The 13,678-nt window shown below is 33.9% G+C and overlaps 1 protein-coding gene across 2 annotated transcripts; it reads right to left on the bottom strand.

Annotated features, from left to right (window-relative positions):
• Positions 1-334: 334 nt before the first annotated feature.
• LOC149800481 (uncharacterized) lies at positions 335-8,232 on the bottom strand. Of its 2 annotated transcripts, none has more exons than XM_089960115.1 (7): positions 8,133-8,232; positions 7,055-7,078; positions 6,198-6,401; positions 4,427-4,597; positions 3,797-3,886; positions 1,242-1,332; positions 335-810 (listed from the first exon to the last, which is right to left on the bottom strand). In XM_089960115.1, the coding sequence occupies exons 1-7, from the start codon at positions 8,176-8,178 to the stop codon at positions 672-674; spliced, it is 765 nt and encodes a 254-aa protein (XP_089816241.1). In that variant the 5' UTR covers positions 8,179-8,232; the 3' UTR covers positions 335-671. The 2 variants fall into 2 exon arrangements, with proteins under 2 accessions (XP_089816241.1, XP_089816239.1); XM_089960113.1 differs by having other exon boundaries at positions 3,779-3,886.
• Positions 8,233-13,678: the final 5,446 nt, after the last annotated feature.

A 13,678-nucleotide genomic window follows, 5' to 3' on the forward strand; every position in this document is an offset into this window, starting at 1 on the left:
TCACATTCTATTCACTGTGGCGCTAAGGATACGTTTGAGTAGACCACTATATTGTCAATTACAGACATAATTTGTCTGATAGACAGGCTAGTCTCATACCTTTACATAAGTGATTAATCCATTTAAACCACGCTGTCTTTAATGGTAAAATGCTTAGAAAACAAATGCAAATATGCTTAGTAACCGAATTTATAAACCGCATAGTTTGTGCATATATATATAACTAAATATATATATATATATATATATATATATATATATATATATATATATATATATATATATATAGTTATATATAGTTATATATAATTATATATATATATATATATATATATATATATATATATATATATATATATATAAATAACTGTTCAAAATGGAATTAAGTTATTTGCTAACAAAACCAGTTCACTTGTGTAGCACAATAATTTCCTCTAATAAATTGATAAATACTACTATTATATAATAAAAACATCAAAGAAAAGAAACGTCAATTGAAGAATCGACCTTGACAAAATGCTTTCATTCATAAATGGTCGTGGAACTATTCACAGAAAGCAAAGCTATAATGTCCAGCTGGAAACGTTTCGTTTCCTGATTTTTTCAACAGTTTACTCTTTGCTAATATCTTGGCTTCACACTCACAACGGTTGTCACTAGTTTACTCTTAGCTAATATCTTGGCTTCACATTCACAACGGTTGTCATATCTTTTTTGTTCATAGGGATAAAGCCGATTACTTGGTTGTAGGGTGGTGGCATCTCATGGTCAGGAAATGTTCTGAATCTTTTGTGGTTCTTTCTAAACTGCCTGTAAACAAAAGAAACTTAATAAATTTAATTTTTCTTCACGTTTTTTGAAGATCTTTTTCCGATAATGCACACAGTGATACAAAATATCAGCCACACTATTTTGTCCATACGGATGAAATTCCTTTCCAGTATCAGTGAACATTATTCTGCCAGACAACATAAAATCTCTGGAAAACTTGTAGATGTTTGTTTAAAATATTTTCCTCTGTAGTTATGTTTTCTTAAAAACAACAACAAAAAGAAAAGAGAAAGGGAAAAGCACATGCAGATGCTACAATTTCAGAAACGTTTTAACTTCATAAAGATGGGTCCTTTAAATAAACGTAACATATACGAACCAAATGAATATACATATTTGCAATCGACAAAAAATGCCTTTCAAAGGAAATGTATTATACAAATACAAGATATTGAATTCATTCAACCCACCTGAAGATGACAACGATAATCACTACAAGACCAATGATAGTAATGGATAGTGCGGCAATTACAGCTATCATCCAGCTTTGTACCCCATTGTCTGCAAGAAGAAAGAAGCTATGTGTATATACTATCATATTTGTTTCCTTGGAATTTCTTTATAGATAGTGGTAAACTCTGCTATAAGTAAAAAACAAAAACAAATTCTAAAGCCTATTTAAACGGCAAAATGTGGTAACTTTTTCTATGAGTGTCTGTAACTTTATATGGCTGATAAACTAAATTGATTTTAAATTTCAAGTAGACTATATTAATCACTTCATGTCAAGTTAGTTGTATTATTATTGATTGACCGTGCCGTTTATTTTGTCCATCGAATATTATCAGTGTCATGTCATTGACGTATTCACTGAGAAATCTAGATTCATATCAAATGCGGTAAGTGACTATGATGGGTTCATTTTTTGAGACAAATACAATAAACAGAAACAGGGAACATTAACGTTTCAGCCTGATGCAAGTCGAATATATTTGATTCTATGAAAGACACTGAGAAGTAATCTTAGTGGTACGTCTCAAATTGATAGGGTTTTGGCGAACGAATATCGGGTTAGATTATGAAGAATATAGGTGTGGAAACAATTGGAACGTCGTACCTGTAATTCTTCGACATTATAACTATATTTAGAATTACTTTACTTCATATAGCACATGTGGCGGCTGAAAAAAGAACAATAACATAATTACTGTTGGATAATTGTCGGCCTGTTCTTTCGCAACATATGTGGTGCACTTTGTCGGAGGAGAATCACCCAAACCCTTCCAATGTATTCTTATTCCTACAGCTACATCTTTAGCTAATTTTCGACTTGGCGGAAATGTCAGAGTGATATTCCAAGTGGTGCTGAAAATTAAGCTCGGCGTTTGGGAATTACTTTCACTTATGTTTCTTGCTATGCTATTCCTGTACCTTTTAGTTACAACATTAAGAAGATCATTTGGTAAAATATGACTAAAACTATTGTGTAGCGTTTCTATGATCAATGACACGTCGTCGAGTTCACGTGATATGAACAATAATAAACAAGTGCTTGAATGATGCAGATAATGTCCACTATTTATATCCGATACGTCTTTTACTCTGAATGCTTTTGTATCTTTTGGATGCGAGGACAATTTCTTCCACCCTTTGGAAGAAACTAATTGGAACAGGTTGTGATATTTTCCAGACTGGTAACATTTTGGAGGAGGGAATCACGGCCATATGTGTTAGCAATATCTACTTAAAATATGTTAGGTGTACAAAATAACAAAGAACAACTATGCACTTTGAGTTTTAATATTATTTCTGTTACTTTTGAACGAAAAGAAAACGAAATAATCTTTTGATTTTAGTAAACATAAACTATTGCTTAGGCTATTGGCTGTTGGCTATTCCTTATCATATAGTCATTGTGACATCGGTGATAATATTATGACGCAATAACAACCAAGGGCTTGAGGGCAGTGAAAGTTACCATCATATACATACGAGACTTTTCCTAGCATGTTGTATGCTTTCTCTCTCTCTCTCTCTCTCTCTCTCTCTCTCTCTCTCTCTCTCTCTGTATCTGCCAGTATGATATGCCATACACAATATTCATTAGAAATTGATAAAGCTCCATTTAAACGGAAAAATGCCTTCTATACTTGGATTTAGCATGGTATTGGAAACATAGGCGAAGCTTCATATCTGATAACTAAATAAAACTAATACAATCTAAAACGCTGGATGGAATGCAATTGTATTACAGTAATTTCCTCCAATTAAATTGAATTATGTTATGAAATGATGGTTAGATTTACCTTTTTTTTCTCTAAATTGTTCGTAAGCGCGTTTATATTTAGGTTATCATCGATCTTAAATAAAATATAAATCATTTTTGAAATGTTAATGCTAATTTGGTTTAACCAAATTTATTCATTTGTGATAGTTGAGTGAGAAATGCCTTTTTTTAGCATAAATGTTTCTGACTAAAACTATCGATTGTAATTGTCCGTTACAATGCCGTCCTGAAAATAAACTGGATAAAAATGTGGGTGTCCAATTACCAGTAAATGTATTCCAATGCACGGCGCTTTCATTGTGACATCATAGCACGCGACATTCAGTCTGGTTTACAATGGATGACATGTTTTCAATGGCCTATCGAAAAAAAATGTTAGCGTACGTTAAAACTGATTTTGTTGAATTTGCGACAGAATGGATTTTGTTTTCAATTGAGCCTGGATAATTGCAAGTTATCCGTACTGTATCGGCACTAAATAACTAACATATGTTGATGAACTTAACAACACCAAACCACATTAATGTGATGGGTTCGTTCATACTGTGGAATAATCAATTTCGTGTTCCACTACAAAATTCATGCATTGAGTCTGATGCCCTGGTAAATACATGCATTGAGTCTTGTACCCTGGTAAATGAATGCATTGTCTCATACCCTGATTGACAGTTTCAGATATGTTGATCTTGAACTAGAGTGTTATTGTGAATCTAAATATACCTTTAAAAATGGGCATACCTCCTCCGTCTGTTCTGGGTGGTCGAGTAATTGGGAGTTTTGCTGAAGTTGTTGTTGAAGTCGTTGTAGTGAATATACTGGGATCTAAATCTGAAAGAAATTAGAAAATGTAATAAATTGCAGGTCACCTATGCAGTCAATGTTGTTTATGTGTAGCAACTCATACGATAGATAATTGGTATCATTCCGTAATTGACCAACATACGCACACAGGTAGATTACAGTGACCCACATTTGGATTCCGATATACGTCCTGTCCGAATACACCCTTGTTTTAAACTCTTTGGGAAGAAATTCAATAAAATATCGAAATTAAATAATTGGCTGCAAAACATAAAAGTTTTCACTGTGTGTAATTTTTTATGAAAGATAAACAGTTTTAAAGCTTAAAGGACAAAGACTAAATGATCAATCTGTCACCCTTCTTACCTTAATTCGAACGTTTTGTCCCTACTCCTCAGCACCTCTTACCAAATAAGAATTTATTTTAATGGATACGGTTGTAGATATAAACTATTGAATGATGAATGATTTAATAGTTTATTTTGATCTCAGATGTATCATATACATGCATATATTTTCATCTCTGTTTTTTTTTTCTTCAAGCGGAATAGAAAGCGGAATACTCACCAAAGCAATATCTCTGCTGGATGCTACTGGGAAGGTTTTCCAAACAGTACACTGTGTTTGACGAGTCACATCGTTTTACCTTGATCACATACGATATTTCACACAATCTGTCGAATGTTGCCACACAAGCTGTCCTGGTTACTACACCTTCTCCAATCACAGGAATCGTACCTGTCGTGCAATTAGAATGTTCGATTTGATACACTTATATATATTAATGTGAGTGTATTAACTGACCGATATTAACTTGTGTGCATTAGCTTCTGAAAGAATGAAATACGCAGTAAAACGCAACAACAGCACCAAACAAAAATAAACAAAAACAAAGTGATGTTGAGGTTGTGCGTCCGCTTATAGGAGCAAGAGGTTGGGGAACATACACCCAACTCACGATTTTTCTTTTTGAACCCTGAACATGTTCTTTTTTGTTGTTATTTTTAACAGAAACTTGAAATGTAGCTTTAATCACAAACTGGATTTGTCTCGTTCTACAATAGTAACGTCAATTCATGTTTTTGAGGTCTGTGTAATATTTTCATATTACAAATACTTATCGTGCTATTTATTTATTAATTTTATTAGATTTGTTCATGATACTAAGGTATTTGTTACTTGTACCAATTTAAAACAAACTAAGGCTTCCCAGTCTAGTAGATCCCAACGTTTTGAACTTATTTCTTGTCCAAAGCTAATAAATAAATTTACGAAGGTTTGAAAATGGTGCTAAAGCAAGGCCAGCCTTCAGTGACGAATATCATCACTTCTTGCCTTTTTCATACGGCACTTCCTTCCTGTTTTGTGTCGAAGTGTAATAATAATTTTCTTGATGACATTGAAATACAAATATAAATAAAAGGTATACATCAATACAGTTATTATACATACATAACCAATAATATTAACTTAAATAAGTATGCGAAAAATATAAATAAATAAGATATATTGATGCTTTAACATATGGAACAACATTTGTTTAAACAAAAACGATTTGCAGTGAAACGTAAAAGTCTTTAAAGTACATTTACAGTCTGATTCCATTTTAAGGACATGACCGTTGTGTATCAATACTAGTTCAAAGTCTGATCGCATTTTAAAGAGTTGATCGTTCAGCATCAATGGCATCTCACAACTTATTCCCATGTGAGTTTGTCACAGTCTTCCTGAAATAGGTTGGCGCAGTGGCGACGGTTCTGCACAGAATGCGCGGAATGTATTCCATGAAGTCGCATCAAACACGGTATTGAAGTTCATGGATACATACATTGATAAATTCATTTCGACTGTTTTGACTGAATTGGGTTGCTGGAAATACATATGCTTCAAAGAGCGTCATATTTTGTTTTTAAATGAACTCTTCTTGCTTGACAAATCGGAAGATGGGGGAGTGTAATAGTGGCTTTGAACAAGAAGTAAAAATTTAGCTCAGAATCAAGACTTAGAAGCACAATCTCATTAAAATTTTCGTTACAAGAAGGGAGCAAATCGATGTAATATCCTTCACAAATAGTAGTTTCGTTACAAGAAGGGAGTTACATCGATGTTATATCCTTCACAAATACTATTTTCGTTACAAGAATGGAGTTACATCGATGTTATATCCTTCACAAGTGCTATTTTCGTTACAAGAAGGAATTTAAATCGATGTAATATCCTTCATAAATACTTTTTTCGTTACAAGAAGGGAGTTAAATCAATGTAAGATCCTTCACAGTGTTAAGTTAACAGTGTTAGTGTTAAGTTTAACTGAGAGATAAGTATAGCAAATTCAAACCATTCATCCAGATTGGAATTCGCGTGCCACATCCGTAAGGAGACACATATCGGGTTGTCATGTTGAATGCAGTGCCGTACCAAGTATCATGGTCAAGGTCATATAGGTCGTTCCGGTCGTTGGAAAGGTACTCACAAACGGGACATCGGTCTGGCATGTAGGGAAATGGTTTATGGTTTCCACTGGAACAGGGGTCGAATGTAGCTGAAGCGAATGCAAACAGAAATATGGATTTGAGATGTTTTAAAGAATATGATATACTTATTTTTGTGTTCGTCAAAATAGTGCAATGGGCAACACTTCGTTGTCCCAGAATAATTCTTTTTTTTGGAATTATATTCGCTGTACCACATTCTGACACTGAATCGTTCAACCCTGCGTATAACGTTATATCACCATAGACACAAGATTGAATAATAAACAAAATATCAAAGATAGCATGATGGTTTTCAATGGATCTATAGTAAACATAGGCAGGTCAATGACTGTCAAGGTCATGTTCCCATGTTATTCTGTTGCATATTGTTGTATTACCTACTCTACCAAAACCCCATCCGTAGATAATTCTACCATAATAAAATATATTCTCTATATGTTTATTTGTTTGTCTGTCTCTCTATCTGAGAACACTGTGTTTAGATATAATTGCTCTTAAACTGCACTGAATCAGCAACAATGTGAATTTAAGTGAAGCCTACTTGAATGCACGCTATGGCATCAGTCATTTCAAGCTTTTGAAATGTGTCTATTGGGAAGCGGTTATTATACAGTTGCATGTTAGCGTATTGCTCTCACACGGTTCAAAAGCTTCTAATTTTTTAGAACTTGTTTAGAATGCAAACACCAATAATACATACCAGAAAACTGACAGCTTTGACCACCTGCAAGAGAACATATTAAAAAATAAAAGATAAGGTAGATAGTATTGATTCCATTGTTTGTGAAGCAGACCATCCTATATTAGATTGTACAGATAGTGTACCAGACACTGTTATTGATTATATAACTAGTATAACAGTGATATAAAAATAGCGATTTTATCCTTAGTATAGTACCCAACGATATACTTGTATTAATTCTAATGATAGTGTAGCAGACGGTGATATATTAGAATCGATTATATAATTAGTTAAGCAGATCTTGAAATACTATCAGTTATACTACTGCTAGCATAGCAGACCCTGATATATCATAATTGATTATATGGCTAGCGTAGAAGACCCTGATATATCATAATTGATTATATGGCTAGCAAAGCAGACCCTGATATATCATAATTGATTAAATGGCTAGCGTAGCAGACCCTGCTATATCAGAATTGATTATATGGCTAGCGTAGCAGACCCTGCTATATCAGAATTGATTATATTGCTAGTGTATCAGATATTGATACATTAGTATTGATTGTATGCTTAGTGTAGAAGTCAGTGATATACCAGTATTAATTATATATCTATTGTATTATAACAGCTGTTAATGACCAAGAGTATGGATGCAGAATGAGACCATACCCCAATCAAGCTAAGAACATTACAAAAGCCAGACGCAAACAAGAAATGGATCGTTTGCACGTGATGAATCTCTATATTTTATTCATGATGGTACGATTGACAGAGATACAATTTTGAAAATAACCTCGCACCTCTGTCGACCTAGGTTCAAACTCGAGCTTCATTGCCTTGGGTAGATGGTCACTGCTTACAGATTCGCAGACATTCAAAATTACTTAATAGCCAACTTGCTGGAGATTTTAATATAATTTCTAAAATATCGGCACATCAGGCTTAAGACACTTATGTCACCGGTATTATATACATATTACAGAAGAGAAATAGAGAGACAGGTACAAAGAGACACTTATAGAGAGACAGAGACAGAGGCAGAAACAGAGACAGATCAACAAAAACAGAGATAGAGACAGAGACTGAGACTTAACTGTCCATTGAAATATCGATGTAATGGCGATGATGAATATTATCATTTTTCTGCCTTTTTAGTCAACGTTTCCCTTGGCTCCAAGATTCGCGAAGCAGACTTATGTAATGCAATGAATCAATTAGATTTTTCATAGGTTTGAAATACTTTTGGATGAGGAGGAGCTATAAAGTACCTTATATATCCATATATTGGTAGTAGGAAAGAAGATAAATTTTAATGAATAATTAATATGACTTTCACCCTTATTAACGAAACATCAGTTTATTACGAAATGATGAAATGATTTAATAAGGCTTTGAATTCTTATACCACAATTTTGATTTAAAAACATTCTTTGTTTGAGTAATAAGAGATTGTGTTCGGGGATATAAGTACAAGGAAGTTTAAAACTCGTTATTGGTTTTGTAGATTTTTGGCGGTTATCGATAACCAATTAGTTTTGAAGCAGTGCCAAGAGAACGTGAAAGGCTACACTGTATGGTTAACTATACTAGACATTATATATAGATTTTAAACAGTGGAATTATCGTTATTCTTTAGTATTGAAAATTCCCCGATTTCTCTTTGTGTGTTGAGTGGTAGCTGTGTGTGTGTGTGTGGGTGTGTGCTATGGTTGTGGGTATTTTTGCAATTGTTAATTCTTGTTTCGAGGATAGCAATACTATTTATTGTTGTTGTTATGGTGTTGGTATTGGTGTTGGTATTAGTAGAAGCATTAGTAAATATTGCTCTTGTTACCCTGATTTCTCTTTATGTGTGCGGTGGTGGTGTGTGTGTGTGTTTTGGGTGTGAGTGTTTTTACACTCGTTAACTGTTGTTGCGAGGATAGCAATAGTAGTAAACGTTGTAGTTGTGGTGGTGTTGGTATTGGTGTTGGTAGTAGTAGAAACATTATTACTTATTGCTCTTGTTGTCAATGTTGTTGTAGTGGTGTTGCGGTAGAGATGCTGATGGTGCTAGAATTAGGCACAGTAGTATACATAAGATTGGTTTCACTAGATGAGGTCTTTGTTGTAATATATGTTGTTGTTGTCGTGGTAATGGTGGCAAAACCGGAGTAATACTGGAAGAAGTGGTAGCAGAAATCATTGCTGTTATTGCCATTGTTGATGATGTGGTTGTGGATATGGTAATATTGACATGAGCAGTAGCAGTGGTAAATGGTTTGTAGTGGATATAACAATGTTGATGCTAGCAGTAGTTGGAGTAAATGGTTTGTAGTGTATATGGTAATGTCGATATTAGCATTAGTTGTAGTAAATAGTTTGTAGTGGATATGGTAAAGTTGGTATTAACAGTGGTTGTAGTAAATAGTTTGCAGTGATTATAGTTGTGGATATGGTAAAACCATGGTATAGATGTGGATAAGGGCTTAATATTAGCAGCAGTTGGTAGTTGTAGTAAATGTTTTTTTAGTGGATATGGTATTGTTGTTATTACCAGTAGTAATAGTAAATGTTTTTAGTGGATATGATAATGTTGGCAATGGCAGTAGTAGTCGTAAATATATTTAGTGGGTAGGGTAACGTTGATATTAACATTAGTTGTAGTAAATGGTTTGTAGTGGTTATAGTTCTGGATATGGTAATGTTGATATCAGCAGTAGTTGTCGTAAATTGTTTGTAGTGGATATGGTAATGTTGATATTAACAGTAATTGTAGTAAATGGTTTGTAGTTGTTATAGTTGTGGCTGTAGTTTTCGTCTTCGCCGTTGATGTGATGGAAGTGATGGTGGTAATGGTAGTATTTGAGAAAACAGAATCATTATCAGCATTAGAGGCAGTACATAGGGGAAAGTAAATTCTTTAAAGAAAAGTCTAGACGCATACTTTTGTCACATATCGCCCAAGCTGCAAATGACAATGCCGATTATTAACGGCACAACGGCCGATTATTAACGTCACATAACGTTCACGCTGCTGATGACAATGCTAATTATTCTCCATTTTAGTCTCAAACTAACCTTGATATTTCTAACATGACGGCACACTATTCGTTGGCTTACCTGGTCTACAAAGTTGAATTTGTTTCTTGATTTTCATGGTAAGCGTTTCAGAACTTAGAACATTATTTACAATAACTTGGATAGGAAACGGGAACTAAGAATTGCCTTTAACAAGGTATACCAAAGTAGCCGAGCCGGGCAAGCCAGGTCAGGTATCGAACCAGCAACGTATTGTTAATGGGTCCGACACTCTACCAATTGAGCTATTATGGCCCACTTAGATTAATAAACGCAAGACCTTTCGAAGAAGAATTGTTTAGTCATTCTATAATCGTGACGTTTGTATCCAGTAAGTACATAATGGCATACTTCCTAGTAATCCCCACAATCAAATGAATAGAACTGTTGTCGTTGATATGATTCGGGTTTCAAATAATTTTGTATTTTACCGTATACCGGTATAGTTCCTATTATATATTTGTCTTTTTACCCACTATGTGAAGCAATCTTAATCACCAACTGTTTTGATTCCACACTATGTGAGGCAATATTTATTTCAAACTGTTAAGGACGATATAGCAAATACAGATGTTAACGACAATCCATCGCTTATTCCATAAACAACATGGACAATGTATGTACAATGACGGATTCAAGTTTTTTTTTTTCTTATTGATATTTTCTTCTACAGCAACACGTTTTGATACAGATGCACCGGTATATAGAATCAAAGAAATATAAAAGTCAAGCACATGTGCTAAATTTGAAACCCATAAAATATTTGTTATGAGGTATTATATGAGAGAGAGAGAGAACATTCTTATATATACATATATACACACATGTATATATACATATATACACACATGTATATATATATATATATATATATATATATATATATATATATATATATATATATATATATACACATATATATATATATATATATATATATATATATATATATATATATATATATATATATATATATATATATATATATATATATATATACATATATATATATATATACATATATATATATATATATATATATATATATATATATATATATATATATATATATATATATATACATATATATATATATATATATATATATATATATATATATATACATATATATATATATATATATATATATATATATATATATATATATATATATATATATATATATATATATATATATATATATATATATATATATATATATATACAGATATATATGTGTGTGTGTGTCTGTATGTGTGTGTGTGTAATAGCAATTTCTTGGTTATGGGTAGTCAGTCTTCTGAACATATTTCTCAAGCCAAATAACTGGCCTGTCACTTTTAGCGGACGGCACTTTGTTATGTGTTTGCGAGATTTTATATTAGCATGAATTATTTTCGTATGTTGGACACTACCTAATTTCTTGATATAATGAATTCTCTAGGTATATTAAAGTATAAGTATATAGAAATTCGAAATAGGATAAACTCTGTACATGGTGTTGGCCGTTTCGTGGTGTTAGGTGCCGATATGCGGTTTAGAAAGACTTAATAATATGCACGAAATTGAAATTACGTTCTTGTGAATGAATGACAATGTGCTGATTAGAAATACAATACTTGTGATATGTGTGCTTTTAGGAGTTCTTCAGTTGTCAACTAATATTGTCACGAGGTCCTGAGAAATAAGGCAACACCAATCTTAACCGGACACCCACAAGTGTTGTTTGATTATCTTTGTAGTGAATGACATCGGTGAAGTTACGTTTTCGTCGTGAAAGGGACATAGTCCTTTTTGTTAATGAGCTTTGTCTTTATTTTATTTGTTGTGATTGGAACGTTCTCGAAGTGTAGTAATGCATGTGTCCATGTAGTGTTTGTGTGTAATGTTGGTTGGCAGCGATGTGTGCGATTATGTTTTTATTTTACTCCTTTGGATTTTCATGCCGCTGCCATCGTCTGGGGTGATGCAGTATATTTAGGATCGAAGTCAGATGAATTCCCTGATAAGTACGCCCTGATTTTCATTATTGAACGTTCCTAGGATCATGGTGTCGTTGTCACAGTGGAATTGACTGCGTGTGGGACAAAATTTGAAATCAAACTGTTCTCGATGTTGATACATGTCCGCGTATACGTCATCGTTGTGAATTTCTTACATGAGAGAGTCTGTGTCGGTCACTAGCAGCGTGGCTTTGTCTCCACATTTGTTTTTGATCAAGTCATAGAGAGATTCGACCATGCTGCACCAATTTACATTGGTTTGTCCAGCTTAAGATGTTATTTTTGGGGGATTCTATTGCGACGAGTTCTTCGTCAAAGATTTTCATATGCACAAAGGCATCACTGGGGATCAGTTTAACTAGGCGTCGTACGTTATTGGGAATTTCGATTTTCTTGCCGTGTCAAATTTTTTTATTGTTTATTTTCCGAAAACGCTGTAGTTTATGAATTTGAAGAAGTCTTAGTCGAACGCCATGGTGGTTCCGGCTCGTAATTTCGTGTTTATAGTCGACGTAGGGTTTTATCCACAGTGGCTGACGAAATTTGAGAGCACGATGAACTTTTTCAAGAACGAGTCCTTGCTGTAGAGCTTGTCCAAGCAGTCGATGGTGTAATTTATACTTTGTTTTAATTGGCGAGAGTGGGTAGCAGTTTTTTCACCTTGGTGTCTCCAAGTCCGGATTGGTTCTTCTGCTGTACTTGTTCTGCTCGTAGATTATGAGCGATCATAGGTAGGAAGTATGGATCTTTGAAACATAAATTGCTGTTGTCGTGAACGGCGCCTCGATATTGACCGGTGAGATGACAATGATATCTGACAGTTTTTGTTTGTATCGTGCGGTTAAAGTACTCTTCGCAGATGTGGTAATGCTTTGCTGCTTTGTGATGTCGTAGTTGTTGTTGATGAGTGTGATCATAGTCGCTTGATCTTTTCGGATGTCATTCATACATTTCCATTCTTCCACGAGGTCCTCAAAGTACCACAAGACGCAATCTTTGCCGCGATGCTGTAGATACAGTGAAGATAAATCTCATCGAAGGAACATCATGTTAGTAGTGAAAGGGGTCACCCTAGCGACAATGGGAATTAGCATTACAGAGACCCCTGGGTCACTCTAGCGATAATGGAAATTTAACATGGAGAAAAATCGTGGGTCAATCTAGCGACAAGGGGAATTAACATGGGAAAAAACCCTGGGTCACTCTAGCGACAAGGGAAATTGAACATGGGATTTTTTTTTTTTAAATTTTTTTTTTAAAAAAATTTTTTTAAAAAAGGGGTAGGCAATTCAAAGACTATCTCTTTTCGAGAAATATGGCTGGCCCTGAAAAGGGCCTTTGGGTTTTCTTCTTCTTCTTCTAATTTCTTCTTTTCCTCCACCAACTTCTTATTTTATCTCCAACACTCTTTCTCTTCTTTTTTTTCTCCTTCTCTTCTTTCTTCTCTTCCTCCTCTTCTTCTTTCTTCCTCTTCTCATTTTCCTCTTCTTTTTCAATTTTTTCGTTCCATGTTCTTATTCTTATCTTTTCCTCTTCATCCTCCTTCTCCTCCTTTATCTCTTTCATAACACCACTA

The sequence above is a fragment of the Sinohyriopsis cumingii genome, chromosome 5, assembly GCF_028554795.1.
Source record: "Sinohyriopsis cumingii isolate HCF-2022 chromosome 5, ASM2855479v2, whole genome shotgun sequence".
Lineage (NCBI taxonomy): Eukaryota > Metazoa > Mollusca > Bivalvia > Unionida > Unionidae > Sinohyriopsis > Sinohyriopsis cumingii.